General features: G+C 44.5%; 1 protein-coding gene across 1 annotated transcript; it reads left to right on the forward strand.

Annotated features, from left to right (window-relative positions):
- The first annotated feature begins 2,656 nt into the window (after window positions 1–2,656).
- On the forward strand, window positions 2,657–26,691 carry FAM177B (family with sequence similarity 177 member B). Its single transcript, XM_040430481.1, has 5 exons — window positions 2,657–2,772; window positions 3,932–4,078; window positions 5,883–5,949; window positions 8,237–8,334; window positions 25,910–26,691. Exons 1-5 carry the CDS (start codon window positions 2,749–2,751, stop codon window positions 26,090–26,092), a joined length of 519 nt encoding a protein of 172 aa, XP_040286415.1. The 5' UTR covers window positions 2,657–2,748; the 3' UTR covers window positions 26,093–26,691.
- The last annotated feature ends 941 nt before the right edge of the window (window positions 26,692–27,632 follow it).

Here is a 27,632-nt window from a genome sequence, read left to right on the forward strand (position 1 = left end):
ATCAGCCCACATATTGAGACCCCCATCAGATCTCAGATCAGATTAAAATAAAAACCATCTATTACCTGTCCTGCACCGCGGCTCCTCTCCACCTCCGGCAGAAGTTTTTTTGGGAAATAAAAGTCTTATAAATAAAAAAAATACGGTAGGTCTCCAGCCTAAAGTGGCTGATAACAGGGGACAATAGATGTCAATCAGCTGCCCAGCAAGTGCCAAGAACAAACAAATTTGGCCTTTTTAATACATTTCAGACTTGATATCTCAGAGCATTTACTTTACTGAGCTGTGCAAACAGCGCGTGTGTACCATGTGTACAACTCCCTTGTGCCTGGGCCAGGACTGTTATCTGACATGTGAAGAATAGGAGCTGCCCTAAAACTAAACATGAACAAAGGAGCAGGTCCTAGTGCAGGGCACAGTGGTCACACACTGACACCCCACTTGTGAACATATCCTTTAAGAGAATCCTTCTTTGCTGAGATTATTATGAATGGCAGTTTCACATCATTCTAATAATCCATCAAAACCTGTCCTACCTGCAAGTGGACAATTCAAGGACCGTCCTGCATAGGCAGTGCTCCCACCACTGACTCTTGGTCTGTACATCGAGTATGTATTTACTACGCAGCATCCATGGCAGCTCCGGATATCACTGCTCAGTTAGTCACTTGGCTAAATCTAGAATGGGGTGGCATAGAGATAGGAGCTTTGGGATTTGCAAACAACTCAAACTCTGGGAAAGTTTTGTTCACACACAGTTATTTGGTGAAGGTTTTGAAGCAGGTTCTTCTGCAGGTTTTTCAGTCAAAGCCAGAAGAAGTATTGAAAGGAATTGGAAATATAAAGAAAAGGCTTGTATTTCTCCTTTCTGCTGGATCCACGTCTGGCTTTGGCTAAAAAATACCTGAAAGGAAACCTGCCTTACATCCTCCTCCAAAAAACTCTGTAAACCTACCATAAAGTGAATGTCTAGCCTACATATTGTGAGATGAGGGCTGACCTAAGTCATTGTGGGCACACCCTTGCTCTCCATGCTTTCTCTGCCAGGCCCTCCCTCTCCTACCTGATTGGCAGGGCTAGGTCCCTGCATAGTCATCTCACCTGGTCCTGGCAATTATGGAGAGTTGAGGAGCTATTAGAGGAAGCAGGAGGAGCAAGGATGCACAAAATGGCAAGGACCTGCCTTCAGTGCACTTAACTGCTCATTTGCATATGAATTAAAAGTACTTTTTCTCCAGAATGAAACAATGGATCGCTAAGGATACGTTCACATGACGTGTGTGCGCTGATCAAACTCTATGACTAAGGGCAACAGATTATCTGATAGATTTTATGACCAATCATTGGTCAGATGGCCGTTTACACACACAGATCTTTTGTCATAACTATTGGTCTGATTGGACAGATTTTGGTCAGATAATCTGTTGGTGTAATACAGACCTAAGAGAGCAGACAGCTGCCCCACAGACTTTTGGACAGGAGCAGTGGGGTGCATGCTTGACCATCACTCAGTTCAAGCCACGATTGGCTCTCATGATAGGGGGGGGGGGGTCTCAGCAGCCAAACCTACACTTAACTAAAGCCTGTATAACACGAGGCGATTGTCGGGCCAATCATGGCTAACAACGTTCAGAGGAACACTCATTAGCGATGATCCGGCAGTCTAATACTGCCGCTGGTTATCCGATGAACGAGCAAACGCTCATTCATTGGGCAATCAGGATCTTTTAGCATGTTTAAAAATCTCAGTTTGTCGACAGCAGATTGTGCCGTCTAATCATGATCTGCTGCCGGCAAACAACTAGACAGCATGGTGACGAGCGATGGAATGACGATCGCTCCCCCCATGCATGTATCTCCTCCGCTAGTGAGCAGGCGAAGGCTGGGAAGGAATGCTTCCTTCCTAACAATCGCCTGCAGAATCAGGCCGTGTTTTACACGAGAGATACGGACATGAGTCATGGCCTGTTCAAGAAAAAAACCTGATTGTTTTGCACACAAGTTGGATCAGTTTTCTCTGCGACTACGTTCCGGGTTTTTTTTCCGTAAGGATTTTATCTGGATTGCATCCGTTTTTCCACACGCAAGAAGAAAAGCTGAGGAATATCAATCTGCATCTCCTAGAAACAATCAATAAAAAACACCTTGTATCAGGATGTCTTCCGTTTTTCACACAAGCTCCTTTCACTTCTATGGAGCCAGAGCTGCGTGAAGAAAGTACAATATAGAACATGCTGCGATTCTTCCTGAATGCCAAGATGAGAAGTGAAAAACTTTCACAGACTCATTCAAATCAATGTGTCAGTATTCAGTCTGAATGCTATGTCGTAGCAACACACATATTTACGGGTAGAAAACCCACTCTTTTGAAAGAGCCCTAGAGGGGCTAAACTTGTTGTTACGGGGCACTATCCTGTTTATGACAGTTGTACCCATGGGATCAGGTGTAAATAACTCCTTAACGATGCAGGACACAATGCCCTTTCACCCGCCACCCTGTTATAATATTTTTTTATTTGCAATCAGCATTCCTGCACGGACACGATGGGGCTGGCCCTTTAAATCTGAGAAGTTCTACATCTACACTTACTGTGGCTCATTTCCTTGTAATATTTGTCGAGCAGCCCTGTCCTGATAATATCCAGTCCAGCCTGTTCCCACCCCCGGGGAGGACGGTACAGGAACTATGAGACCTGTAACTCTTAAATCTTGATTTTCTGGTTTTTCAGAAAGCAGGTGGCAGAGAACATGACAGACGGGGACATGGCCCTGGTGAGTTACACAGACCTTCAAGTTATTTCCTATGTTTGTGCAGGGTGTGGAGATATTTTATAAGCACCACATGAATAGAAGGATGGTGCCGACATCCAGTGAGACGGCGGGCAGCTCTCCCCAGTTACCTTTGGTAGACCTAAAGGATACCAGTACGTTAGATAATTGCTTATAGGGCATCCGTCATTGCTTACCAGTAGGTAAAACGGCCGGCCGCAGTAGACTGGTGCTTGTCTGCAAAGTCTGATCATATCTCTGGTATCTCCATATGTGCTGGCAATCTGCAAATTAGGTCCAACGAGGGCAGTGCCGTTGCTCGCTCCCTGTCTGCTATGCCACGGCCCCTGTGTTGTGGTGAACATATTCGCTCTGGGCCCTGAAGGCTTGCTTGAGCACATTCGGCACATGCACAGTAAAGGGTTGGAGACCATCGTACAGATGGGCAATCTCCATCCCTTTACTGCGCATGTGCCAAACGCGCACCCGCAGGCCTTTAGGGCCAGGCGGGAATATGTTTTCACTGCCTGGCCTCTCTGCCACAGCAGTGGGGGCACGGCATAGCAGACAGGGAGCAGAGCCTCTGGGTGCAACAATGTGCAATGACACCTCCCTCGTTGCACCTCTGGGGGGTAATTAGCATATTATAAAAAGCCTTTTTTCTACAGACTGCCGACACTCCCTCAACTCTCGTATGTGTCAAATGAGACGTAAAAACACCTGTGTGGCAACTATTTTTATATTATCTATTTTATACCAAAAAGAGGCATAAACCTGTTCGTAAATGACCCCCCAATGTCCAGATGATAGAGGCTGATGAGGCACATGGCTGGAAGTGTATTTTAATAGGAAGAGAAAAGAGAAGCTACAGAGAAGTCTGCTTTTATGAACACTCCTCTTAGCTCTCCTTTAGAGTATACATAGTCTACTGGTCCCACTGGAAGTGACAGATGACATTTCCAGTTATCTGATCCTCGTGTTACCGTCCACACACTCAGTGATCACTCTGCATCTGAGGTGAGGGACAAAATATATTACGCAGGAGCTGGAGGCAGATGTCATTCTGCACATTATTTTACACCTGAAACTGGGCTGGATGCTGAGGGCAACATCTTGGACCAACATAATATAAAGGTTCTTGACATGTTTATCTTCTCTCCAGAAAGAAGTTGAACTCGGCGATGCAGAGAAGAGGGTTCCCAGGAAGATAATCCACTTTGCAAGTGGAGAAACCATGGAAGAATACAGCACAGAAGAAGAGGACGAAGAAGAAGACGACCAGAGGGTTGATTTTCAGAATGTAGACACGGTATGAAGTTCCTCCTCAAAGTTTCCAGCCTAGAAAATGCTCTGTGATCTACACATCCCGAACTCCAGACTGACAAACTGTAACAAACTTAGGCCCCCTGCACACAAACGTGTGCTTCCTGTTGACGTATTGCGGACCGCATTTGTGGATCTGCCATACACGGGTGCCGTTCCGTGGGCATTCCGCATCACGGATGCGGACCCATTCACTTGAATAGGTCGGCAAATCCGGTGATGCGGAATGGTACGGAACGGAACCCTACGGAAGCACTACAGAGTGCTTCCGTGGGGTTTCGTCCCGTACTTCCGTTCCGCAAAAAGATAGAACATATCCTATCTTTTTGCGGAACGGCCGGATCGCGGACCCATTCAAGTGAATGGGTCGGCGATCCGCTGCTGCTGCCCCACGGACTGTGTTCGTGCATTGCGAGCCGCAGCACGACCACGGGGTGCATGCGTTCGTGTGCAGGGGGCCTAAGAAAGATCTGTACAGCTTCTACTGATGTATTTATTGTAGTTTTTTCAACCAGTAAAGGAGCTTCTTCCACAAAGGGAACACATTTTTATATTTACAAGAGACTGGCTGTAAGCACTGAAGCTGGTCGGACCCCCACCGATCTAATATTGATTACCTCTCCTGAGGATACATCTAATATCTGGTAAATCATTTAAAGGGAATCAATCACCCCAATTTTGGACGATTATTTAAAGTAAATCATGAGTAGTACTGCAGAAAAGGAGTCCAGATCACTTTTTTTTTTTTTATTACTGTCCCCCATTCCCCCGCTATCAGCGCTCGGAGAAATACATTGTCAGGACTGCGAAGCATGCGCACAGGAGTCCTCTCCATTATGTTAGAACGGTCCAGCAGTCCTGACTGTACCTCAGCGCAGCTATGAGGGGCTGTAGGAAAATAAAAAAATAGTGATCTGGACTCATCTGTAGGACTACTCATATATTACTGTAGATAACAGTCCAAAATCGGGGTGACAGATTCCCTTTAAATGCCACAGCATCTCACAATAAAACGAGGTTCCTAGTAGTGAGGAACCTGTAGATTGTTCCTGCTGCCTGTGGTGGGGCTGGAATCTGCAGACAGGATTTCTTTAATATTAGGGAGGGGTTCCCTACAAACTAAAAACCAAATTAGCAAACTGTACAATATGAATAGTTATCATTTGATATAATTTCTGCCTGTCCATGGTGGCAGCTCTCTATCTTATGGTGGCCGTGGTGTCTTATACACCTCTATTTGATCAATGCACTGAACTGCAAGCACTTCGGCACTTGCTAAAGCAAATTAGGCCCCTTGAGATGAGCTGCAATGGATTAGAAGTTGCCTGTGTCCACCTTGTAGCCCTTCTGCAGGACAGCTGCCTTCCAACAGGTTGTACTAGAGCCGTAGCTTTCTGTTTTTTCGTTTGGAGAGCTGATTTGCATAAACTATTGTTGGAATGTAGGAAACAAATTTGGAGCATCTATTCCTAGGACTCTATGTTGTGCCATTCCTCTAATATTCCTAGTAGAAGTTATGAATTAATTACTAGCAGTTCGCATTGAAGGTCCAGATGGGTGTTACCAGTTTGGGGTGTGTCCCTGTACAGTCTGCACAAATTCAACTGCACTGGTTTGCACCCCATATAATACATCACAAATACAACTACACTGGTCCTTCGTCCACATTACACATCACAAATAAAACTGTACTGGTCCATACCACATACTATGTATCTTAAATACAACTGCCTTGGTCCTTACCCCACGTTATACACATATTATAGACTTTGACTCTTTCCTGTTGACAGAAGCAGATGAGCTGGAGAACATACGTGCAGTTTTGGATTCTGCGAATAGCTACAACCGCCTTTTTCAGTAAGTTAAACTACTTATATAGGTTATGTTTCTAGCACCTAATTTCCCATGACATTATAACTTTGCCCGGCTGATAATAAGCCTAAGACAAATAATCAGACAAGAAATGACATCAGAAAAATAATTTTTATTGTTGCAAAAGGAGCTCCTTTAAAGATCAAGATCCCGAATGTTGGTTGGATAGCTGATAATTGTCCGGTCTATGGCCAGCTTACAGTGGTCGTATAATTGTCCGGTCTATGACAAGCTTACAGTGGTCGTCCGATAATTGTCCGGTCTATGGCCATCTTAAGTGGTCGTCCGATAATTGTCCGGTGTATGGCCAGCTTACAGTGGTCGTCTGATAATTGTTCGGTCTATAGCCAGCTTACAGTAGTCATCTGAAAACTGTCCGGTCTATGACCAGCTTACAGTGGTCGTCTTATAATTGTCCGGTTTATGGTCAGCCTACAGTGGTCGTCTGATAATTGTCCGGTTTATGGCCAGCTTACAGTGGTCGTCTTATAATTGTCCGGTTTATGGTCAGCCTACAGTGGTCGTCTGATAATTGTCCGGTTTATGGCCAGCTTACAGTGATCGTCTGGGTTAGTCTATTGCGATATTCGATGATGATTCCCCGGGCTGGACCCCCACCTAATTGCTGGAGCAGACAGCAACTACAAAGAGGATCTCTCGCTTTTGACGACCCAGCATTTTCATTATACAGAAAGTTCATTGCTTACAGTGAGAATTGTGTAATACTATATTTTTTCATATGTCCTAGTGCAGTGATGGCGAACCTTTTAGAGGCCGAGTGCCCAAACTGCAACCCAAAACACACTTATTTATAGCAAAGTGCCAGCACGGCAATTTACCCTGAATACTACAGTCCAGTATAGTGTATCTTCCATGTACAGGAAAAGTCTAAGGCATATTGGTACACCATAGACTTTTTCCAGAGTGCGGGTGCCCACAGATAGGGCTCTGAGTGCCGCCTCTGGCACCCGTGCCATAGGTTCGCCATCACTGTCCTAGTGGTAGTATTCACACCAGATTGAAGCTGACTACTGGGGGGTGGGGGTCCTAAGCAGCACAAAAAATAATGATCAGCTTTTTTTTTTGTTGAAGCTAAATGTTTGAAGCACTTTTTTCCCCCCAAATTTTTTAGTTAAGTTTTAAATCTTTCCCACAAAATGATGTACACGTGCATCATAGAGAGATCCATTAGTTAAGGCAAACTAGTGTAAATGTACGTAATGGTGATTATATGGGCACAGAAGTTTCACCCAAGCAATTAACACAGGAGCCCAGTGGTGACTGACAGCTGGGCTCAGCAGTAACTCCAATCTCTGAGCTCCTCTGCTCCCCCATAACACAGGTGACTAACTAACAAACTGCCATGACTATATGCCATGTAGATAGCTCACTTCTTAAGAATACAAAATCACTGCAGAAATGATCTCGTATCAATTGGAAAAGAAATCAGCTTAAATAAATGTTTATAAGCTCTTGGGAGGGGACAGGTTAGTTTTTATTTCACTCCTTAACACTTTTTTGGGGGGTGCTATCTCTCCTTGGGAAGAGAGCGCCTTAATCGGCGTGAGGAGACTTATAGGCCATATATGCACCTCTAGGATTCTGGGAAGAAAGGGATGCAAATGAGCTCTTAACAAGCTCTGCCTCTGATGACACCAGATGTAAGGCAGCTATCCTTAACACAACACTAAAACAGACTCAGTCCTTAATGGAACTCTAATCAGATGCTAAACTACTTACAGCACTAGGTAGGCGAGAACAGGGAAAACACTATTTCTAAAGCTTTTATCACCAGGAGAAGTGTGAATATGAAATTGTATTCTGACAGATTCTGCTCCTGCAATTGCACTGGAGGCAGGACTTCATTTGCGGCTTCACAGTCCTTCAACTCTGTTGTGAGTGGCACCTGTAGCATCCAACCAGGAGACCATCACAGCTGTTACTCAGAGCAGAAGAGAGGGGTTGTAGCTCGGTGCAGAGAGCACTTCACATTGTGCACTTGCAGAGGCAGAATCTGGCAGAGTAAAACTTTGTATTCACACTATTCCTTATAATAAGAGCTCCACAAAAGGGATGTTTGTTCTGCTTTCCCCAGCCCCTACTTGGTGCTCAGCAGATTAGCTTGGTCAAAACTGCTGACGGACTCCCTGTAAGTGGTTAAACATACTGAACAATACAAAAACAACTCTGGCATTCCATGGAAGAGTTAACTGAATTAGGATCATTTTTTAAGAATCTATTGCTAGACTTTAATCCTGTCATTTCCTTTCAGCTTGTGACTACCTTGGAGGGCGGCTGGCAAACCTTTTTGGTCTTAATGCTTCTAAATATCAGTACGCCATTGATGAATACCACAGAGCGCAGGAAGAGGTAAGAGTATACATTTCTGGAAAAATCTAAATATCAGTTAAAGGGGTTGTGCATGATTTTATATTGGTGACTAGGGATGAGTGAACCCGAACTGTATAGTTCGGGTTCGTACCGAATTTTGGGGTGTCCGTGACACGGACCCGAACCCAAACATTTTCGTAAAAGTCCGGGTTCGGGTTCGGTGCTTTCTTGGCGCTTTTTGAAAGGCTGCAAAGCAGCCAATCAACAAGCGTCATACTACTTGCCCCAAGAGGCCATCACAGCCTTGCCTACTAGGCATGGCTGTGATTGGCCAGTGCAGCATGTGACCCAGCCTCTATATAAGCTTGGGTCACGTGGCGCTGCACGTCACTCTGCTGATACAAGCGTAGGGAGAGGTTGCAGCTGCGACGTTAGGGCGAGATTAGGCAGTGATTAACTCCTCCAAAAGACTTAAGACAGTGATCGATCTACAGCTGTGGATCATTGAACTGCTGCTATTCAATTGCTCAGTGTTTTTAGGCTGCCCAGAGCGTTTTTCAGTCACTTTTTTCTGGGGTGATCGGCGGCCATTTTGTGGCTTGCTTGTGCGCCAGCACAAGCTACCACCAAGTACATTTAACCATCAATAGTGTGGTTATTTTTTGCTATATCCTACATCAAGGTCAAGCTTTCATCAAGTGCATTTAACCATCAATAGTGTGGTGATTTTTTGGCCATATACTACATCAGGGACAAGTTGAGCCTGTCACCCAGCGCCTAAAAAATAGGCCTGACATTTATATTCATCCAAATCTGTACTGTTTTAGCTGGTCCAGTTATTTTTAGTGACCGTCAAAGCACAGTTTTTGTTCTGGGTTGAAAAACAATTCCCAAATTTGCAATTCTCAAAATTAGTGGTTTCTGCTGTATCAGGCCTACTTTAAATCTATCCCTAAAAGGGTATATTAGATTCAAGGTGCTGATAGGGTCATTCTGAAAAACTTAACACACACGCTACAGTACGGGACCTCTCTCCTCTGTCTGGGTGCCGGGGCCTAAATATGTGACAGTGGCCTGTTCCAGTGGTGGGTGACGTGAAGCCTGATTCTCTGCTATGACATGAAGACTGATTCTCTGCTGACATGAAGCCAGATTCTCTGTTCTGGGACCTCTCTCCTCTGCCTGGGTGCCTGGGCCTAAATATGTGACAGTGGCCTGTTCCAGTGGTGGGTGACGTGAAGCCTGATTCTCTGCCGACATGAAGCCATATTCTCTGTTACGGGACCTCTCTCCTCTGCCTGGGAAAAAATATGTGACAGTGGCCTGTTCCAGTGGTGGGTGACGTGAAGCCTGATTCTCTGCTATGACATGAAGACTGATTCTCTGCTGACATGAAGCCAGATTCTCTGCTATGGCATAAAGAGACTGATTCTCTGCTGACGTGAAGCCAGATTCTCTGCTATGGGACCTCTGTCCAATTGATATTGGTTAATTTTTTTTTTATTTTTTTTTATTCATTTCCCTGTCCACATTTGTTTGCAGGGAATTTACCTACATGTTGCTGCCTTTTTCAGCCCTCTAGCTCTTTCCTGGGCTGTTTTACAGCCTTTTTAGTGCCGAAAAGTTCGGGTCCCCATTGACTTCAATGGAGTTCGGGACGAAGTTCGGGTCGGGTTCGGATCCCGAACCCGAACATTTCCGGGAAGTTCGGCGGAACTTCTCGAACCCGAACATCCAGGTGTTCGCTCAACTCTATTGGTGACCTATCCTTATGATAGGTCATCAATATCAGATCGGCGAAGGTCTGACTCCTGACACCTCCGCCAATCGGCTGTTTGAAGAGGAAGCAAGACTTGTGCAAGTGCTGCTTCCTCTTCAGGATTAGGGCTCATACACACAACCGTATGTTTGGTCCGCCTCTGATCAGCATTCTTTGCAGATTGTATGCAGACCCATTCATGTCCGCATCCGTTTGTCTGTTCTGCGGGCCAGCAAAAAAAGATTTTGCGGATAGGACATTTGAAAGAAATGGTGGCATGTACACGGTTGGGATCTGTGTTCTGCGGATCCGTAAGTTGCGGAGGGCAAAACGAATACGGTCGTGTGCATGAGCCCTTACACCGAGTGTTGTCTTGCTTGCAGTGCAAATGCTCTTCCCATTCAAGTGAAAGGTGTCAGCACTTGTAGTTACACTGTGCTGTTGCTGTAATCTTGAAGAGGAAGCAGTGCTCACAGGAGTGCAACCTCGTCTTCAAACAGCTGATCGGCAGGGGTGATGGGTGTTGGACCCTTCACCGATCTGATACTTATGACCTATACTGAGGATAAGTAATCAATATAAACTTCCTGCACAACCCCTTTAAAGTTACAATTAAAGGGGTTTTCCAAGTAATTTTTTTGTTCTTTATATGTTTCTAACTAATCAAATGTAACACCTTCACCATGCACTTACTGCATCTCCAGTTGCTGCTTTCTCAGATTTTACTGAGGGTCACATGACCTGTGATGTCAGCTTCTCACTCTGCTCTGAAGATGTTTCTTGCACAAGCCTGAGAGAGCAGATCTGTGTCTGTACACGAGACGTCACTGTGCTGGCCACAGCCCCCTGCACTCCAGGCTGCTGTCTGCTCTCTTCCTGGATTTTCAGAAAAAAACTTTAACCCCTTCAAGAGCACAGACTCAGGGCTGAAGGCTTTACTGAGTAGCTGCAGGCAGTAAGGAAACAAATACAGGGCACAGGAGCTGACAGACTAGAGGAGTTCTGCAGAGCATTGCACAAGAACAGGTAGGGAGAAAATCCTGTGTGTATCAGCAGTGTCATCGTACAGCTGGGACTTGTAGTCCTACACATACATGATGCTGAGTATCCCAGCAGTCCCATGTCACTCAGGGCAGCACTTGTATTCACTTCATTTGCAGAGCAGGGGGAAAGGCAGAGATTGTTGTTATTGCAGGTAAAAAAAGGCCAGAGAGAAAACAGGGAAATGAGGAAATAGAATATTTTTTTTTTGCCTAAAACTTACTTAGCTCAGTTATATATTGCTGCCCATAAGATTTACAGTGCTATATTTTTTTTTCATAACTCGGAAAACACATTTAAGAGAGTAAAATGAAAAATAAGTAGCAATACATTTAATAAATGCAATGAACTTGAGTCAGAGGTAAAAGGTTATGTACACCTTTGGAGACAATTTCTGTTTATGATTGCATTATACTTATGTTTTGCTAAAAATCATATTTTCAATTGGCCTTTAATAAAAATATTGAGCCATTCTGTCACAAAGGGTTCACTGTTTTTCTAACTGTGTGACTGGTACTTTCACTTTGTGCCGGTCATCTAATAAACCTTATCTCTAATTTACTAATAGGTCATAAATAGGGTTGAGCGAACCCGAACTGTAAAGTTCGGGTTCGTACCGAACTTTAGGATTTTTGGACCCCGGACCCGAACATTTACGTAAAAGTTCGGGTTCGGTGCTTTCTTAGCGCTTTTTGAAAGGCTGCAGAGCAGCCAATCAATAAGCGGTTAACTGTCTGACCTTAGAAGCCATCACAGCCATGCCTACTAATGGCATGGCTGTGATTGGCCAGAGCAGCATGTGACCCAGGCTCTACTTAAGCTAGAAATACACCCATCATTTTCTGTGGTTTTAAAAACACACTTTTTTTTACAAAAAACACTATTTTCAGGCCTTGCAGCATCAGCACGTGTGAAATTACAGGCTTATATAATGCTGTCAAATTCAGTTGTTAAACAAACACTCGTTTGGGTACAAAAAATTTAGTTGGCAGCCTTTGATGCAGATGTCATTGTGAGATACACCCTTAATACATTTGGGTTACATTCAGAGATTTGAAATACTTGGTGCACCAATATTGAATTCAGGCCTACACTGGTTTAGGCCGTGTCAGATACACCCTTTACATACAGGGGTTGGATTCAGGCATTTGAAATACAGCCATTTAAAATACAGCCATTTTGGGCAAAGAAATATTTAACTGAGGCCTAGTCTGGTTCAGGCCGTGTGAGATACACCCTTTACATACTGTCGTTCTATTCTACAATTAAACACCAATTTAGGGCAAGATCCTAAATTTGAAAAATATGAGCAGAGCGTCAAATAAGGGACGTGGCCCAGGTCGTGGTGCTGCTGGTGGAGCTCCTGTTGCAGGGAGAGGACGTGGTCGATCTGTGCCAGCTACACGCACAAGTGAAACCCCTTCCTCAGGTGCGAGTAGGCGACAAAACCTGCAGCGGTATTTGGTCGGGCCTAATGCGGCTCTACGAATGGTGAGGCCTGAACAAGTACAGGCGATAGTAGATTGGGTTGGAGACAATGTGAAGGAACTGGATCCACTGTCAGCAACCCAGTCTCCTGCTGAAAGACCACAGTTGGCACCTGCAGCTGATGTCCATCAGTCTTTCACCTCACCCCCTTGCAAATCAGCCAAGCAGTCTGAGCCCCAAGTCATGCAGCAGTCTCTTCTGCTTTTTGATGACTCTGTTAGCAGGGTTTCCCAGGGCCATCCACCTAGCCCTGCCCCAGAAGTGGAAGAGATTGAGTGCACCGATGCCCAACCACTTATCTTTCAAGATGAGTACATGGGACCCATCGCAGCATGTCTCGGATGATGGCGAAACACAGGTGCCAACTGCTGGGGCTTTCGAAAGTTGCAGACCGACAAGGAAGGCAGGGGTGAAGAATGGGTGGAAGATAATGTGGAGGACGATGAGGTACTCGATCCCACATGGTATCAAGGTCATGCGAGTGACCTATGTAGTTCGGAGGAATAGGCAGTGGTCGCACAGAGCCACCAGCACAGCAGAAGAGGGAGCAGGGTGCAAAAGCGGAGCAGCAGTCCTCTATACAGTACGCCTGCTACTGCCCACCGCAGCAAGGGAACGAGCACACCAAAGCCAGCTCCAAGGAGTTCCCTGGTGTGGCAGTTCTTCAGACAATGTGCTGACGACAAGACACCAGTGGTTTGCACGCTGTGCAATCAGAGCCTGAAGCGAGGCATAAACGTGCACAACCTGCATGACCAGGCATTTAAGTGCAAAGCACGAGCTGCAGTGGAGTAGACACCTCAAAAACCAAGAAAGGTCTCTGGCTTCTCCTGCTTCCTCTTCTGCTGCAGTCGCGGCCTCTTCATCCACCTCTGGAGTGACAGTGCCACCTGCCACCCCGCAAACAGAGGATCTGCCAGCAACACCAACACCTGGTTCACCAAGCATCTCCACAATGTCCCACGGAAGCGTTCAGCTCTCCATCTCCCAAACGCTGGAGAGGAAGCGATCCCAGCCCTGAATGCCAGCATTTCTAAATTACTGGCCTTTGAAATGCTTTCATTCCGTCTGATGGAGTTGGATAGTTTTAAAGGCCTTATGGCGGTGGCTGTTCCACAGTACGTCATGCCCAGCCGCCACTACTTTTCAAGGCGAGCCATCCCTTCCCTGCACAACCAAGTAGGGGACAAAATCAGGTGTGCACTGCGCAACGCTATCTGTGGCAAGGTGCACCAGTAACCACGGTCAGGGACGTTATATCTCCATAACAGCACACTGGGTAAATGCAATGGCGGCTGGGCCTGAGGCCGATATCAGTTTGGCGCATGTCCTTCCACCACCGAGGATTGCAGGGCGCTTCAGTTTGCCTCCTGTTGCTTCCTCCTCCTACTCCGCTTCCTCATCCTCTACCGGCTCCTCATACAATCAGCTTAACACCATTCACCACCAACTTCAGCACAGCCAGGGGTAAACGACAGCAGGCAGTTTTAAAACTTATCTGTTTGGGGGACAAACCCCACACCGCGCAGGAGCTGTGGACGGGCCTTGAACAACAGACCGATGAGTGGTTTGTGCCAATCAGCCTCAAGCCCGGCCTGGTGGTGTGCGATAATGGGCGAAATTTCGTAGCAGCTCTGGGACTAGCCGGTTTGACGCACATCCCTTGCCTGGTGCATGTGCTGAATTTGGTGGTGCAGAAATTCCTTAAAAATTACCCCGATATGTCAGAGCTGCTGCATAAAGTGCGGGTTGTCTGTGCGCGCTTTCGGCGTTCTCACCCTGCTGCTGCTCGCCTGTCAGTACTGCAGCGTAACTTCGGCCTTCCCGCTCACCGCCTCATATGCGACGTGCCCACAAGGTGGAGACTGTGCGAGCAGCAGCAGGCGATAGTGGAATGTCAGCTGCAGCACGCACGGGTGAGTCGTTCGGCGGAACAGCACCACTTCACCACCAATGACTGTGCCTCCATGCGAGACCTGTGTTCCTTGTTGCGCTGTTTCGAGTACTCCACCAACATGGCCAGTGCCGATAACGCCGTTCTCAGCGTTACTATCCCACTTCTATGCCTCCTTGAAAAAAACGCTCCTGGCGATGATGGAAGAGGAGGTGGCACAGGAGGAGGAGGAAGAGGGATCATTTCGTAGGGTTTCCGGCCAGTTATTCCCAAGTGGCTTCGAGGGTGGGTTCCTGCACCCACAAACCCAAGGTACACAATTGTCCAGCCAGGGCACAGTTCTGGAGGATGAGGAGATGGAGGAGGAGGAACCATGTTCACAGCAGGGTGGCACCCAGACCAGCTCATGGCCATCACTGGTGCATGGATGGGGGGATACAGAGGACACAGACGATACACCTCCCACAGAGGACAGCTTTTTGTTGCCTCTGGGCAGCCTGGCACACATGAGCGATTACATGCTGCAGTGTCTCCGCAACGACCGCCGAGTTGCCCACATTCTAACTTGTGCTGATTACTGGGTGGCCACGCTGCTGGATCCCCGTTACAAGGACAACGTACCATCCTTAATTCCGTCACTGGAGCGTGATCGTAAGATGCGCGACTACAAGCGCACGCTGGTAGACGTGCTGCTGGTGGCATTCCCACCTGACAGCGGGGGCACAGTGGAAGCACAAGGCGAAGGCAGAGGACGAGATCGTCAACGCAGCTGGGGCATCGCCATCACCTCAGAAGGCAGGGTTAGCATGGCCGGAATGTGGAAAAGCTTTGTCAGCACGCCACAACCACCAGCACCACCAGCTGATATGGAACGTCTTAGCAGGAGGCAGCATTTCACCAACATGGTGGAGCAGTATGTGTGCACACGCCTACACGTACTGAATGACGGGTCTGCCCCCTTCAACTTCTGGGTCTCCAAATTGGGCATATGGCCTGAGGTTGCCCTTTACGCCTTGGAGGTGCTGGCCTGCCCTGCAGCCAGTGTATTATCTGAACGTGTGTTTAGCATGTGGACAAGCTCACGTTCATTAAAATGAACCAGGAATGGATCCCTCAGGACTTGTCCGTATCTTGTGCAGAATAGACATGTATACCGGCACTAAGCAGCCATTGTTATACTGCAGCGCAATTGCTCATGTTTGTATTTTGGATATTTCACACTCTTTTGGAGTGTACGTTAATTTTTATTTTTTTTATTAAAACCAAAAACCTGTGTTGGCCATCTCGTCCTCCTCCATCGCCGCTTCCACCTACTCCGCTACGTCCACCGCCTCCTCAAACTCCTACTCCATATGGAACTCCACCTCATAAATCAAATAAATTTTTTTTGTACGTTATATCATTTCACTAGTTTGTCATTAACATTTTCTGGTGAAATTAACAAATTTTTGGGTGTATAGTACCACTGCTATACCTAGTTGGCCGGTTAAAAAAACAAATAAATTGTCATTAACATTTTCGGGTGAAATTCAGCAAGTACCACTGCTATACCTAGTAGACCGGTAAAAAAAAAAAAAAACATTTGCCAGTTACATTTTATGGTCAAATTCACAAATTTTTGGGTGTAATATACCCCTCCTCTACCTAGTTGACAGCTTAATAAATTTCAATAATTTTTATTTTACGTTTTCGGGTGACAATAAACATTTGTTTTCTGCCATAGACCCCTGCTCTACCAAGTAGACAGTTGATTAATTTCTGTAATTTTTCATTTACATTCTTGGGTTGACATTATACAATTTTAGAGGTGAATAAACCCCTGCTCTGCATAGGTGACAGGGAATAAAATTTCTAAAATGCTTATTTAATTGATGCGCGCCACCTCCTTTGATTCAATGCTTAAACTTCGTACCACATTTAAGCTTCAATACTTTGTCCCACATTTCCGCTATACTCTTTTGGTCAACATTTGCGCCTCAATAACTTTTCCCACATTTCCGCTTAACTCTTTTGGCCAACATTTAGGCTTCTGTAATTTGCACCACATTTGCGCCTCAATAGCTTTTCCCACATTTCTTCTCAATCCCCCAAATTTTTTTATACATTTATCTCCCTTAAATTTGGTCTCTTTTTCTCACGCTCCCTCTCCGGCCTGGAACCCTGATTCCCCGCCACCCGTAATCACCATGGTAGGCGCATAAAAGAACATCGATAGTTGATAGAGCAGATATCAAATTGGATCGTGAACATCACGGGGACGTGCGACATGGTGGGGCAGTAAGTATGCACACGCCTACACAAACTAACTGACAGGGGTCAGCCCCTGCAACTTCTGGGTCACCAAATTGGGCACATGGCCTGAGGTTGCCCTTTACGCCTTGGAGGTGCTGGCCTGCCCTGCAGCCGGGGTATTGTCTGAACGTGTGTTTAGCACGACTGGAGGGTTATATTTCCCAATGTTTTGGTGTGTACCCTAATTTAAAAAAAATTAAATTAATTTTAAAACAAAAAGCAGTGTAGGCTACCTCCTCCTCCACAGCCACATCCACAGCCTCCTCAACCTCCTACTCCATATGGAACTGGTCCTCCTAGATCAAGATTATTATTTTTTATTTTTACGTATTTTAGGTTATTTAAAGTCATTTCTCTATCCACATTTGTTTGCAGAGCCCTTGCCATGCTCTTAACCACATTTTGATGACATTTGCAGCCCTCTAGCCCTTTCCATGACATTTTTACAGCCAGTGCTTTAGTGCAGTGTTTTAGTGCTCAAAAGTTCGGGTCCCCATTGACTTCAATGGGGTTCGGGGTCAAGTTCGGGTCCCGAACTCGAACTTTATTCCGAAGTTCGGCCAAACCCGTTGAACCCGAACATCCAGGTGTCCGCTCAACTCTAGTCATAAACACTTATTTAAGCCAGATTATTATCAGTAAGATAGGAACTAAGCTATAATGATGTCAGAGAGCAGAGATAAGGAGCCTGTCTGCTCCCCAGATGGTGGAAAAGACAGAAAATCCACAGGCTGCTGCTAGAGCATATGAGCTTTATACACAAAAAAGGATTGCATTATTTTTTTTTTATAAAGACCAATTGAAAATTATTGTTAGCTCAAAATAAGTACAATGCTATAACAACAAAAAAAAATCCCCCCGAAGGTGTATATAGCCTTTAAAATGCTGCAGAAGCTTCAAATAGCTGATCGTGGGGAGATTCAACCAATCTATATAAAAATACAGGTAAATTCAGAATTGCTCCCTTGGAGACCTGGCAGAAACATTCTGAGATTATGGGGATCCTTTCGGAGCGCAGCAATTTTCAATTTTTGAAACAGTTAAATCAGAGCGACAGGCACTCGACTTCTGGAACCACACAAGGAGAATATGTATAAATAAATATAAATAGAATGTATTATATAGCCTAAAAGAACTCCTAAAACTAGGTTAAAACAATGTATCAAAATCTAAGAACATAAAATTATATTAATTATTCAAGCCAATAAAGGTGCAGTCCGCATGAGAATATTCCTGTAACAAAGATATTCCTGCAACATAAAAGGTGGGAGCAAACATGCAACCGTGTGTCTCAAGGAATCCACACAATTGGCTCCCCCTTAAAAATGGTTGCTATTGGGATGAAGGTGGCCCTTTAAGGTGTTTCAAAAAGTTAGGATTGTATCATTACATCCTCCGGAGGCCGTAGTATAATCCGGATAGATGTGGAATAGTTTACACCAGTTTATATGTATCTGTACTTTCAGTCCTCTATGTGCCCCTACTTCTTAGATCGTGGTATTGTGTACACATATATGGTATACCTTAACCAAATGCTGGTGATGTTGTTCACACTGGCTATGGAAAGCAAACAGCTGACAACAGATGTGTCAGTTTAATTACGACACTGTCTCCATTGATTTACTGACATATATATATACAGTACAGACCAAAAGTTTGGACACCTTCTCATTCAAAGAGTTTTCTTTATTTTCATAACTATGAAGGCATCAAAACTATGAATTAACACATGTGGAATTATATACATAATAAGTGTTAAACAACTGAAAATATGTCATTCTAGGTTCTTCAAAGTAGCCACCTTTTGCTTTGATTACTGCTTTGCACACTCTTGGCATTCACTTGATGAGCTTCAAGAGATAGTCCCCTGAAATGGTCTTCCAACAGTCTTGAAGGAGTTCCCAGAGATGCTTAGCACTTGTTGGCCCTTTTGCCTTCACTCTGCGGTCCAGCTCACCCCAAACCATCTCGATTGGGTTCAGGTCCGGTGACTGTGGAGGCCAGGTCATCTGGCGCAGCACCCCATCACTCTCCTTCTGTCACTACCAGAGCTTTGAGACGTTCTCACAGCTCTGTTTCTCCACCCCTGTGATGATGTCACTACTAGAGCTTGGAGGAGTTCTCTCTGCTCTGTTTCTCCCCCCCTGTGATGAGGTATTTACTTTCTGTTTCCTTCCTCCCAGCTGTCCCTCCTGTGTTTGATTTCTCTGCCTTTAAATCATCCCTCCTCCTTTGTAGGGTGCGGATTATATTTTTCATTTGAGCTGTATCTCTCGCTTGAGTATCTTCACCTGTGTGATATCTTTTCACTGGACCTGTGTTCTGCTGAAGCAAGTACTTCAGATATTGTCTGCTGACTTTGGATCTGTTTTCACTGCTGCTGCAGCTCCTTCAGTTAAGTGTGCAGACATTGTGTGTTTCTGTTTGTTTGCTGACTGGATCCGAGGCGACCCCGGTTCCGTCCATATACTGAGCAGGGCACCGGTGGCCGTGCCCCTTCCACTATTGTAGGGGTTACAGTGGTCAATAGCCTTAGGTACGCGGGCATGTCTCGATCCACCATTTGGATCTGGACATGTGCTCAGCAGCATAGGGAGAGCTTTTAGGGTCTGACAGGGGTCACCCTTTATCCTCCCTAGTTTGGGTCCGGTCAGTAGCTTATTCACTGTGTATGCTATTGTTGCTCACATACAGTCGTGACACCTTCATGGTCAAATAGCCCTTACTTTTAAAGTTTTCCCAATTTTTCGGCTGACTGACTGACCTTAATTTCTTAAAGTAATGATGGCCACTCATTTTTCTTTACTTAGCTGCTTTTTTCTTGCCATAATACAAATTCTAACAGTCTATTCAGTAGGACTATCAGCTGTGTATCCACCTGACTTCTCCTCAACGCAACTGATGGTCCCAACCCCATTTATAAGGCAAGAAATCCCAGTTATTAATCCTGACAGGGCACACCTGTGAAGTGAAAACCATTTCAGGGGACTACCTCTTGAAGCTTATCAAGAGAATGCCAAGAGTGTGCAAAGCAGTAATCAAAGCAAAAGGTGGCTACTTTGAAGAACCTAGAATATGACATATTTTCAGTTGTTTCACACTTATTATGTATATAATTCCACATGTGTTAATTCATAGTTTTGATGCCTTCAGTGTGAATCTACAATTTTCATAGTCATGAAAATAAAGAAAACTCTTTGATTGAGAAGGTGTGTCCAAACTTTTGGTCTGTACTGTATATATAATAGTCCCTTTGTAAACGTAGGTGATATTATCGTATGCAGCCACTACTGCGTGGCGTCCCACGCAGCAGCCGGTGTCTGGTTGTCTATTACCTTCTTCCTGAAGACCGTTCCAACCGAGGTAGCTTACCTCCCAGCTGTGCTGAATACAGTTGTCCAAGGGCAGTAACTGGCGTCCCACGTGGTTAGGGTTTGGCATCCCACGTGTTCAATTAATCAGTCTCCGGTATGGTCTTGGCCTCAGTAAAAGGGGGCGGTTCATATGATAATTATCCGACAGGTTTCTGTGATGTAAAAAAATTAGACAAAGAAAAATCATTTCAGAACTTTTTCCACCTTTAATGTGACCTATAAACTGTACCACTCAATTGAAAAACAAACTGAAATATTTTAGGTAGAGGGAAGAAAAAATATAAAAATAAAATATGGTTGCATAAGTGTGCACATCCTTAACCCCTTAAGGACTCAGCCCTATTTCACCTTAAGGACTTGGCCATTTTTTGCAAATCTAACCAGTGTCACTTTAAGTGCTGATAACTTTAAAACGCTTTGACATATCCAGGCCATTCTGAGAATGTTTTTTCGTCACATATTGTACTTCATGACACTGGTAAAATGAAGTAAAAAAAATTCATTTTTATTTATAAAAAAAATACCAAATTTACCTGTCACGGCTGAGGATGGGGGAAACCCTCAGCCGTGTGCCGGAGGATGGTGGTCGCTGCTTGACCAGGACGAACAGGATTAGGGAGCAGGTCACCTCCTAACAGCGTCCCTAACCTGACCCTAACTCCTACCTGCATGGGCCGACCTTGAAGGTAGGAGGACCCATGCGCAGGAACCTCGGATCCCTACTCGCCCTCCGCCGGTCCCTAGGCTAGGAGTCAGAGTAAGACATCCTGTTCCTTCTGGATACGGAGGAACAGGAGTCTAACTGGCCAAGCTGCAAGGAAGGGAGAACAAGTGCAACCTGTGGCAGTGGCAGGTACTTGCCACAAACATCACACTGACCTGCCACAGACAACCAAGCCTGGAACCCATGTGGGTGTACTGCCCACAGACAGCAGGACTCAGCACACAAACATACAACACACGGGAACCCAGGACCACAGGTGCAATAAAACAACATAAAGCAAACACATCTTCAGACACTAAAGGACATATAAAAGCTTATGACCAGAAGGTTGGCCCCCACTGGCAGTTGGTAAGTAACCAGGAGGATGTCTACAGCCAGCATGGCTGAAACACCCTCTCTGGCTACTGCCTACAACTGAGGCTTTATAGGGCCAAGAGGCCACACCCAACAGTCAGACACACCCCGTGACTCAGACACACAGAAAGGGAGTTAACCCTTCCAATACCACAGAAGGGAAAACATAACTTAAAGGGGAAGTGTCAAAACTACAAACACACCGTGGCTGTTGCCACAGGCAACGACATGGGTGGCAAGCGTGTCCTGGGAGTCAGCCCGAAGGCCGGGACACTGCCACCACATGTACACATACAACCAAACGTTGCCACGGGCAACCACAGTGAAGGGAAGATGTCAGTGCACACCACACACAAAACAGAGTGCACACAGACATACAAAAGTGCAATCAACACACACACCTAACAAAAAGGTTGCTAGGTGTGACCGCATGCCAGGGCAGCAAGCTGCCTAGCGACGCTCAGGCTGCTCTGCTGCTAAAAACACTGGTTGCCCGCGGCAACCACAAGTGAGGCCACAGACAAGCGGCCCTCACCCGTGGTTGAACGCCCATACAAAACCGCAGGCAACCGCATGCGGTAAAGGAGTCACGGTCATGGGCATGGCCGTGACATTACCAAAAATTGCAAATTTCCAAGTTTCAATAATACATAGTAATACCTCCAAAAATAGTTATTACTTTACATTCCCCATATGTCTACTTTATGTTTGGATCATTTTGGGAATGATATTTTATTTTTTGGGGATGTTACAAGGCTTAGAAGTTTAGAAGCAAATCTTGAAATTTTTCAGAAATTTTCAAAAACCCAATTTTTAGGGACCAGTTCAGTTCTGAAGTCACTTTCGAGGCTTACATAATAGAAACCACCCAAAAATGACCCCATTCTATAAACTACACCCCTCAAGGTATTCAAAACTGATTTTACAAACGTTGTTAACCCTTTAGGTGTTCCACAAGAATTAATGGAAAATAGAGATACAATTTCAAAATTTTACTTTTTTTGGGCAGATTTTCCATTTTAATAATTTTTTTCCAGTTACAAAGCAAGGGTTAACAGCCAAACCAAACTCAATATTTATGGCCCTGATTCTGTAATTTACAGAAACACCCCATATGTGGTCGTAAACCACTGTACGGGCACACGGCAGGGCGCAGAAGGAAAGGAATGCCATATGGTTTTTGGAAGGCAGGTTTTGCTGGACTGGTTTTTTTGACACCATGTCCCATTTGAAGCCCCCCTGATGCACCCCTAGAGTAGAAACTCCAAAAAAGTGGCCCCATTTTAGAAACTACGGGATAGGGTTGCAGTATTGTTGGTACTAGTTTAGGGTACATATGATTTTTGGTTGCTCTATATTACACTTTTTGTGAGGCAAGATAACAAGAAATAGCTGTTTTGTCACTGTTTTTATTTTTTATTTACAACATTCATCTGACAGGTTAGATCATGTGATATTTTTATAGACCAGGTTGTCACAGATGCGGCAATACCTAATATGTATACTTTTTTTATTTATGTAAGTTTTACACAATGATTTCATTTTTAAAGCAAAAAAAATCATGTTTTAGTGTTTCCATAGTCTGAGAGCCATAATTTTTTCAGTTTTTGGCCGATTACCTTGGGTAGGGTATGATTTTTGCGGGATGAGATGACGGTTTTATTGGCACAACGCCGGTCGATACGGACGCGGCGATACCTAATATGTATACTTTTTTTTTATTTATGTAAGTTTTACACATTAATATAATTTTTGAAACAAAAAAAAATCATGTTTTAGTGTCTCCATATTCTGAGAGCCATAGTTTTTTTCAGTTTTTGGGCGATTATCTTGGGTAGGGTCTCATTTTTTGCGGGATGAGATGACGGTTTTATTGGCACTATTTTGGGGTGCATATGACTTTTTGATCGCTTGCTATTACACTTTTTGTGATGTAAGGTGACAAAAAATGGTTTATTTAGCACAGTTTTTATTTTTTATGGTGTTCATCTGAGAGGTTAGGTCATGTGATATTTCTATAGAGCCGGTCGATACGAACGCGGCGATATCAAAAATGTATACTTTTTTTTTATTTATGTAAGTTTTATAACAGCTTTTTCAAACAAAAAAAATGATGTTTTAAGTGTCTCCATATTCTGAGCCATCTTTTTTTTTTTTTTGGGCGATTGTCTCATGTAGGGGCTCATTTTTTGCGGAATGAGGTGATGGTTAGATTGGTACTATTTTGGTGGGCAAACGCCTTTTTGTTCGCTTGCTGTTGCACTTTTTGTGATGTAAGGTGACAAAAAAATTGTTTATTTAGCACAGTTTTTATTTTTTATTTTTTACGGTGTTTATCTGAGGGGTTAGGTCATGTGATATGTTTATAGAGCCGATCGATACGGACGCGGCGATACCTAATATGTATACTTATTTTTTACCAATTTTTTTTTTACTTTATTTGGGGAAAATGACGTTTTTGTTTATTTTTACTTGAAACTTGAATTTATTTTGGGGGGGGGGGACTTTTTTTTCCACTTTCTTTTTTGTCCCACTTTGGGACTTGAACTTTGGGGGGGTATATTCCTTTACAATGCATTCCAATACTTCTGTATTGGAATGCATTGGCTGTATGAGTAATACTGTGTGTAATACTCATACAGCTTCCGGGGCCTGGATCTCACAGGCTCTTCACCGGAAGGCAGCGCGATGCCTTCCTTAGACATCGCGCTGCCTTCCATGCCATCGGGTCCCCCCCCACAGCCGCATGGCGACCCGATGGCACCGCCACCGCCGGTAAAGCCGCAAACCGCAGGTCTGAATTGACCTGCGCTTTGCGGCGATCGCCGATACGGAGGGGTCACATGACACCCCCCCCCCCCCTCCCCGGCGTTGTGACAGGATGCCCGCTGAATGATTTCAGCAGGCATCCTGTTCCGATTAACCCCCGCTGCGCCGCAATCGCGGTTTAAACCCATGACGTACCGGTACGTCATGGGTCCTTAAAGACTCGGGAAACATGCCGTACCGGTACGTCATGCGTCACTAAGGGGTTAAACTAATACTTTGTTGAAGCACCTTTTTATTTTATTACAACACTCAGTCTTTTTGGGTATGAGTCTATCAGCATGGCAAATTTTGACTTGGCAAGATTTGCCCACTCTTCTTTGCAAAAACACTCCAAATCTGTCAGATTGCGAGGTCATCTCCTGTGCACAGCCCTCTTCAGATCACCCCACAGATATTCAATCGGATTCAGGTCTGGGCTCTGGCTGGGCCATTCCAAAACTTTAATCTTCTTCTGGTGAAGCCATTCCTTTGTTGATTTGGATGTATGCTTTGGGTCGTTGTCATGCTGAAAGATGAAGTTCCTCTTCATGTTCACATTTCTAACAGAAGCCTGAAGGTTTTGTACCAATATTGACTGGTATATGGAACTGTTTATAATTCCCTCTAGTTTAACTAAGGCCCCAGTTCCAGCTGAAGAAAAACAGCCCCAAAGCATGACGCTGCCACCACCATGCTTCACTGTGGGTATGGTGTTCTTTGGGTGATGTGCAGTGTTGTTTTTGCGCCAAACATATCTTTTGGAATTATGGCCTAAAAGTTCAACCTTGGTTTCATCAGACCATAACACATTTTCCCACATTCTTTTGGGAGACTTTAAATGTGTTTTTGCAAAATGTAGCCTGGCTTGGATGTTTTTCTTTGAAAGAAAAGGCTTTCGTCTTGCCACTCTACCCCATAGCCCAGACATATGAAGAATACGGGAGATTGTTGTCACATGTACCACACAGCCAGTACTTGCCAGATATTCCTGCAGCTCCTTTAATGTTGCTGTAGGCCTTTTGGTATACTCCCAGACCAGTTTTCTTCTCGTCTTTTCATCAATTTTGGAGGGACGTCCAGTTCTTGGTAATGTCACTGTTGTGCCATATTTTCTCCACTTGATGATGACTTCACTGTGCTCCATGGTATATCTAATGCCTTGGAAATTCTTTTGTACCCTTCTCCTGACTGATACCTTTTAACAATGAGATCCCTCTGATGCTTTGGAAGCTCTCTGTGGACCATGGCTTTTGCTGAGGGATGCGACTAAGAAAATTTCAGGAAAGACCAACTAGAGCAGCTGAACTTTATTTGGGGTTAATCAGAGGCACGTGTATGCTGACTCCTATTTAACATGATTTTGAATATGATTGCTTAATTCTGAACAAAGCTACATCCCCAGTTATAAGAGGGTGTGCACACTTATGCAACCACATTATTTTAGTTTTTTTTTTTTTTGTTTCCTTCCCTCCACCTAAAAGATTTCAGTTTGTTTTTCAATTGAGTGGTACAGTTTATAGGTCACATTAAAGGTGGAAAAAGTTCTCAAATGATTTATCTTTGTCTCATTTTTTTTACATCACAGAAACCTGACATTTTAACAGGGGTGTGTAGACATTTTTTATCCACTGTATATAGTTTTTTTGGGGGTTTTAATACTGAAAAAAAGAAAAACTTTGGGAAAAATATTTTTTCTTTTCATCGCCATATTCTGACCCCCAGAACTTTTTTAGTTTTACTTTTTTTTAGGTCCAAGTGGACCCCAACATGCAATCATATACATGCAAACATGTACATATATGGCAGATGTTGGAAAGGGTTGAAATACTATATAATATCTCGACAATATATGGAGATCTGACTTCAGGTTTATCTTACAGGACAGTGATGATGATGAAGATGATGAAAGTGTGAAGGAAACAGGAGACAAAAATTTAGAAAATGAAAGCCATTACTTACAGATGCAAAGCATGGAATATGGAACGATTAATGTCATAGACAATACGTCAGAATCGGGGGATAAGTATAAGATGGACTCTGAGATCCTCCAATCAAACAATTGACTCTAGCTACTAACTCCAAGAAGTTGTTTTACCTTCTAAAAAGTGGAGCTGGTCTCTTCAAACGCTTAGTCCAATGGAAAGATGACGCGTACACTATCTAACGTAAAGAAGTTACAGAAAAGTTGGAAAGCAATAAATATATTGTCACATGGTACAAGAAAAACCATTGCTAATTGAGAATTTGGCGCCTCATGGAGGAACCATACAGAGCGTCTTTAGAGCGTCAACCTATGACTCATTGATTAGTCTTTTGTCTCATAATTACAGTCTTCCTTGGTTACTTTCTGCTCTGGTCTACACTTTCCGTTCTTTTGGATGGGAGGTGTACACCTTTTAATACGTGGCTTGGCTGAGTCCACGACAGCACAAGACCCTCATGCTTACTGGTTCTTTACCTAAAAGCCCCTCACAATGTCGATACACCTTAATGAGGCACACGTACAATGGTTATCTTCATGAGACAAGCCCTTAATTGCCACAGAGCTGGGTTTTTTGGATGCTTATTTAAATTTTTATCTTGATTCATATGAGTTGTGCATTTATAGTTTAATTAATTTATAAAACATCAAGCAAAATTTTTGTTAATAAATTGATGATCGTTGAAATTGATAATGGAGACTGGTTTTCAGCTGGATGAGGAGAGATGGCTGTTCCTTTTGTGCCTAGCAGCCAGACGTTTAGGCCTCACGCACACAACAATATATTGTGACAGAGACAGGATCGCAACTGTCTCTGACAGCTGCACGGCATAGCTCTCCGACACAGGGCCAATCAATTGCTCCGGTGCCAGCAATCTCTGTGATTGGCCAGTCAGTGCAGACTGGCCAATCATAGCGCTGAATGCTGTATTTGCCGACATCTCGAGCTCTGACAAGCTCCATTCTGTCAGAAAAGGAGATCGCTACTGCAGAGATTGTGAAGCAGTGAACAACTTAAAAAAGCTTGTGCAGAAACCCTCCTGTGAGGAACTTGTGGAGTTATAATTTAATGCCTGCCCATTTTCTGTCCGTGTGATGGGCAGCTGGCAGAGGAAACCAATTCTACAGGTGGCCCTGCCTCAAAAGCGATAAAGTGTTTACATTTTACACTCCCTGCAGCCGGCCTGGAAGCTAACTCATCTGACAGGATAACCCCCCTGAGGGGGGCCTGAGCTGCTCATCAAACTTAAACAAATTCTCTAGACATCATGGAATCTGGAGTTCATAAGGAATTATGAAATGACCACACAACTCAGAATATACTGTTTACGTTTTTGAGACCCTAGGACCGAGACTGACGTTCTCCCGGTCTTTGCTTATAGGACGCAAGGAAGGTGATATACGGAGAACTCCTAGTAGGAACCAAATTATAGCCCCATGTTTGGTCTCTAAATGCACCAGAGGTTCAAGCGGGTGCATTGGCACCAGGACCATCTCCCAATGACCTTCCGGTGAGGAGCTATGATCCATAATGGGTAATGGGTTTGTGGATTTTTGGCTCCCAGGACCAAAGGGAGGGAGGGGGAGGGAGAGAGGGATGTGACTGACTAAGGGCTAAAGTG

The sequence above is a fragment of the Bufo bufo genome, chromosome 4, assembly GCF_905171765.1.
Source record: "Bufo bufo chromosome 4, aBufBuf1.1, whole genome shotgun sequence".
Lineage (NCBI taxonomy): Eukaryota > Metazoa > Chordata > Amphibia > Anura > Bufonidae > Bufo > Bufo bufo.

Excerpts from the sequence above, each read along its gene's own strand:
- FAM177B (XM_040430481.1), top strand. The coding sequence starts at position 2,749 with ATGACAGACGGGGACATGGCCCTG. Across the intron at positions 2,773-3,931 it reads CAGACGGGGACATGGCCCTG|AAAGAAGTTGAACTCGGCGA; the intron begins GTGAGTTACACA and ends TCTTCTCTCCAG. Across the intron at positions 4,079-5,882 it reads ATTTTCAGAATGTAGACACG|AAGCAGATGAGCTGGAGAAC; the intron begins GTATGAAGTTCC and ends TCCTGTTGACAG.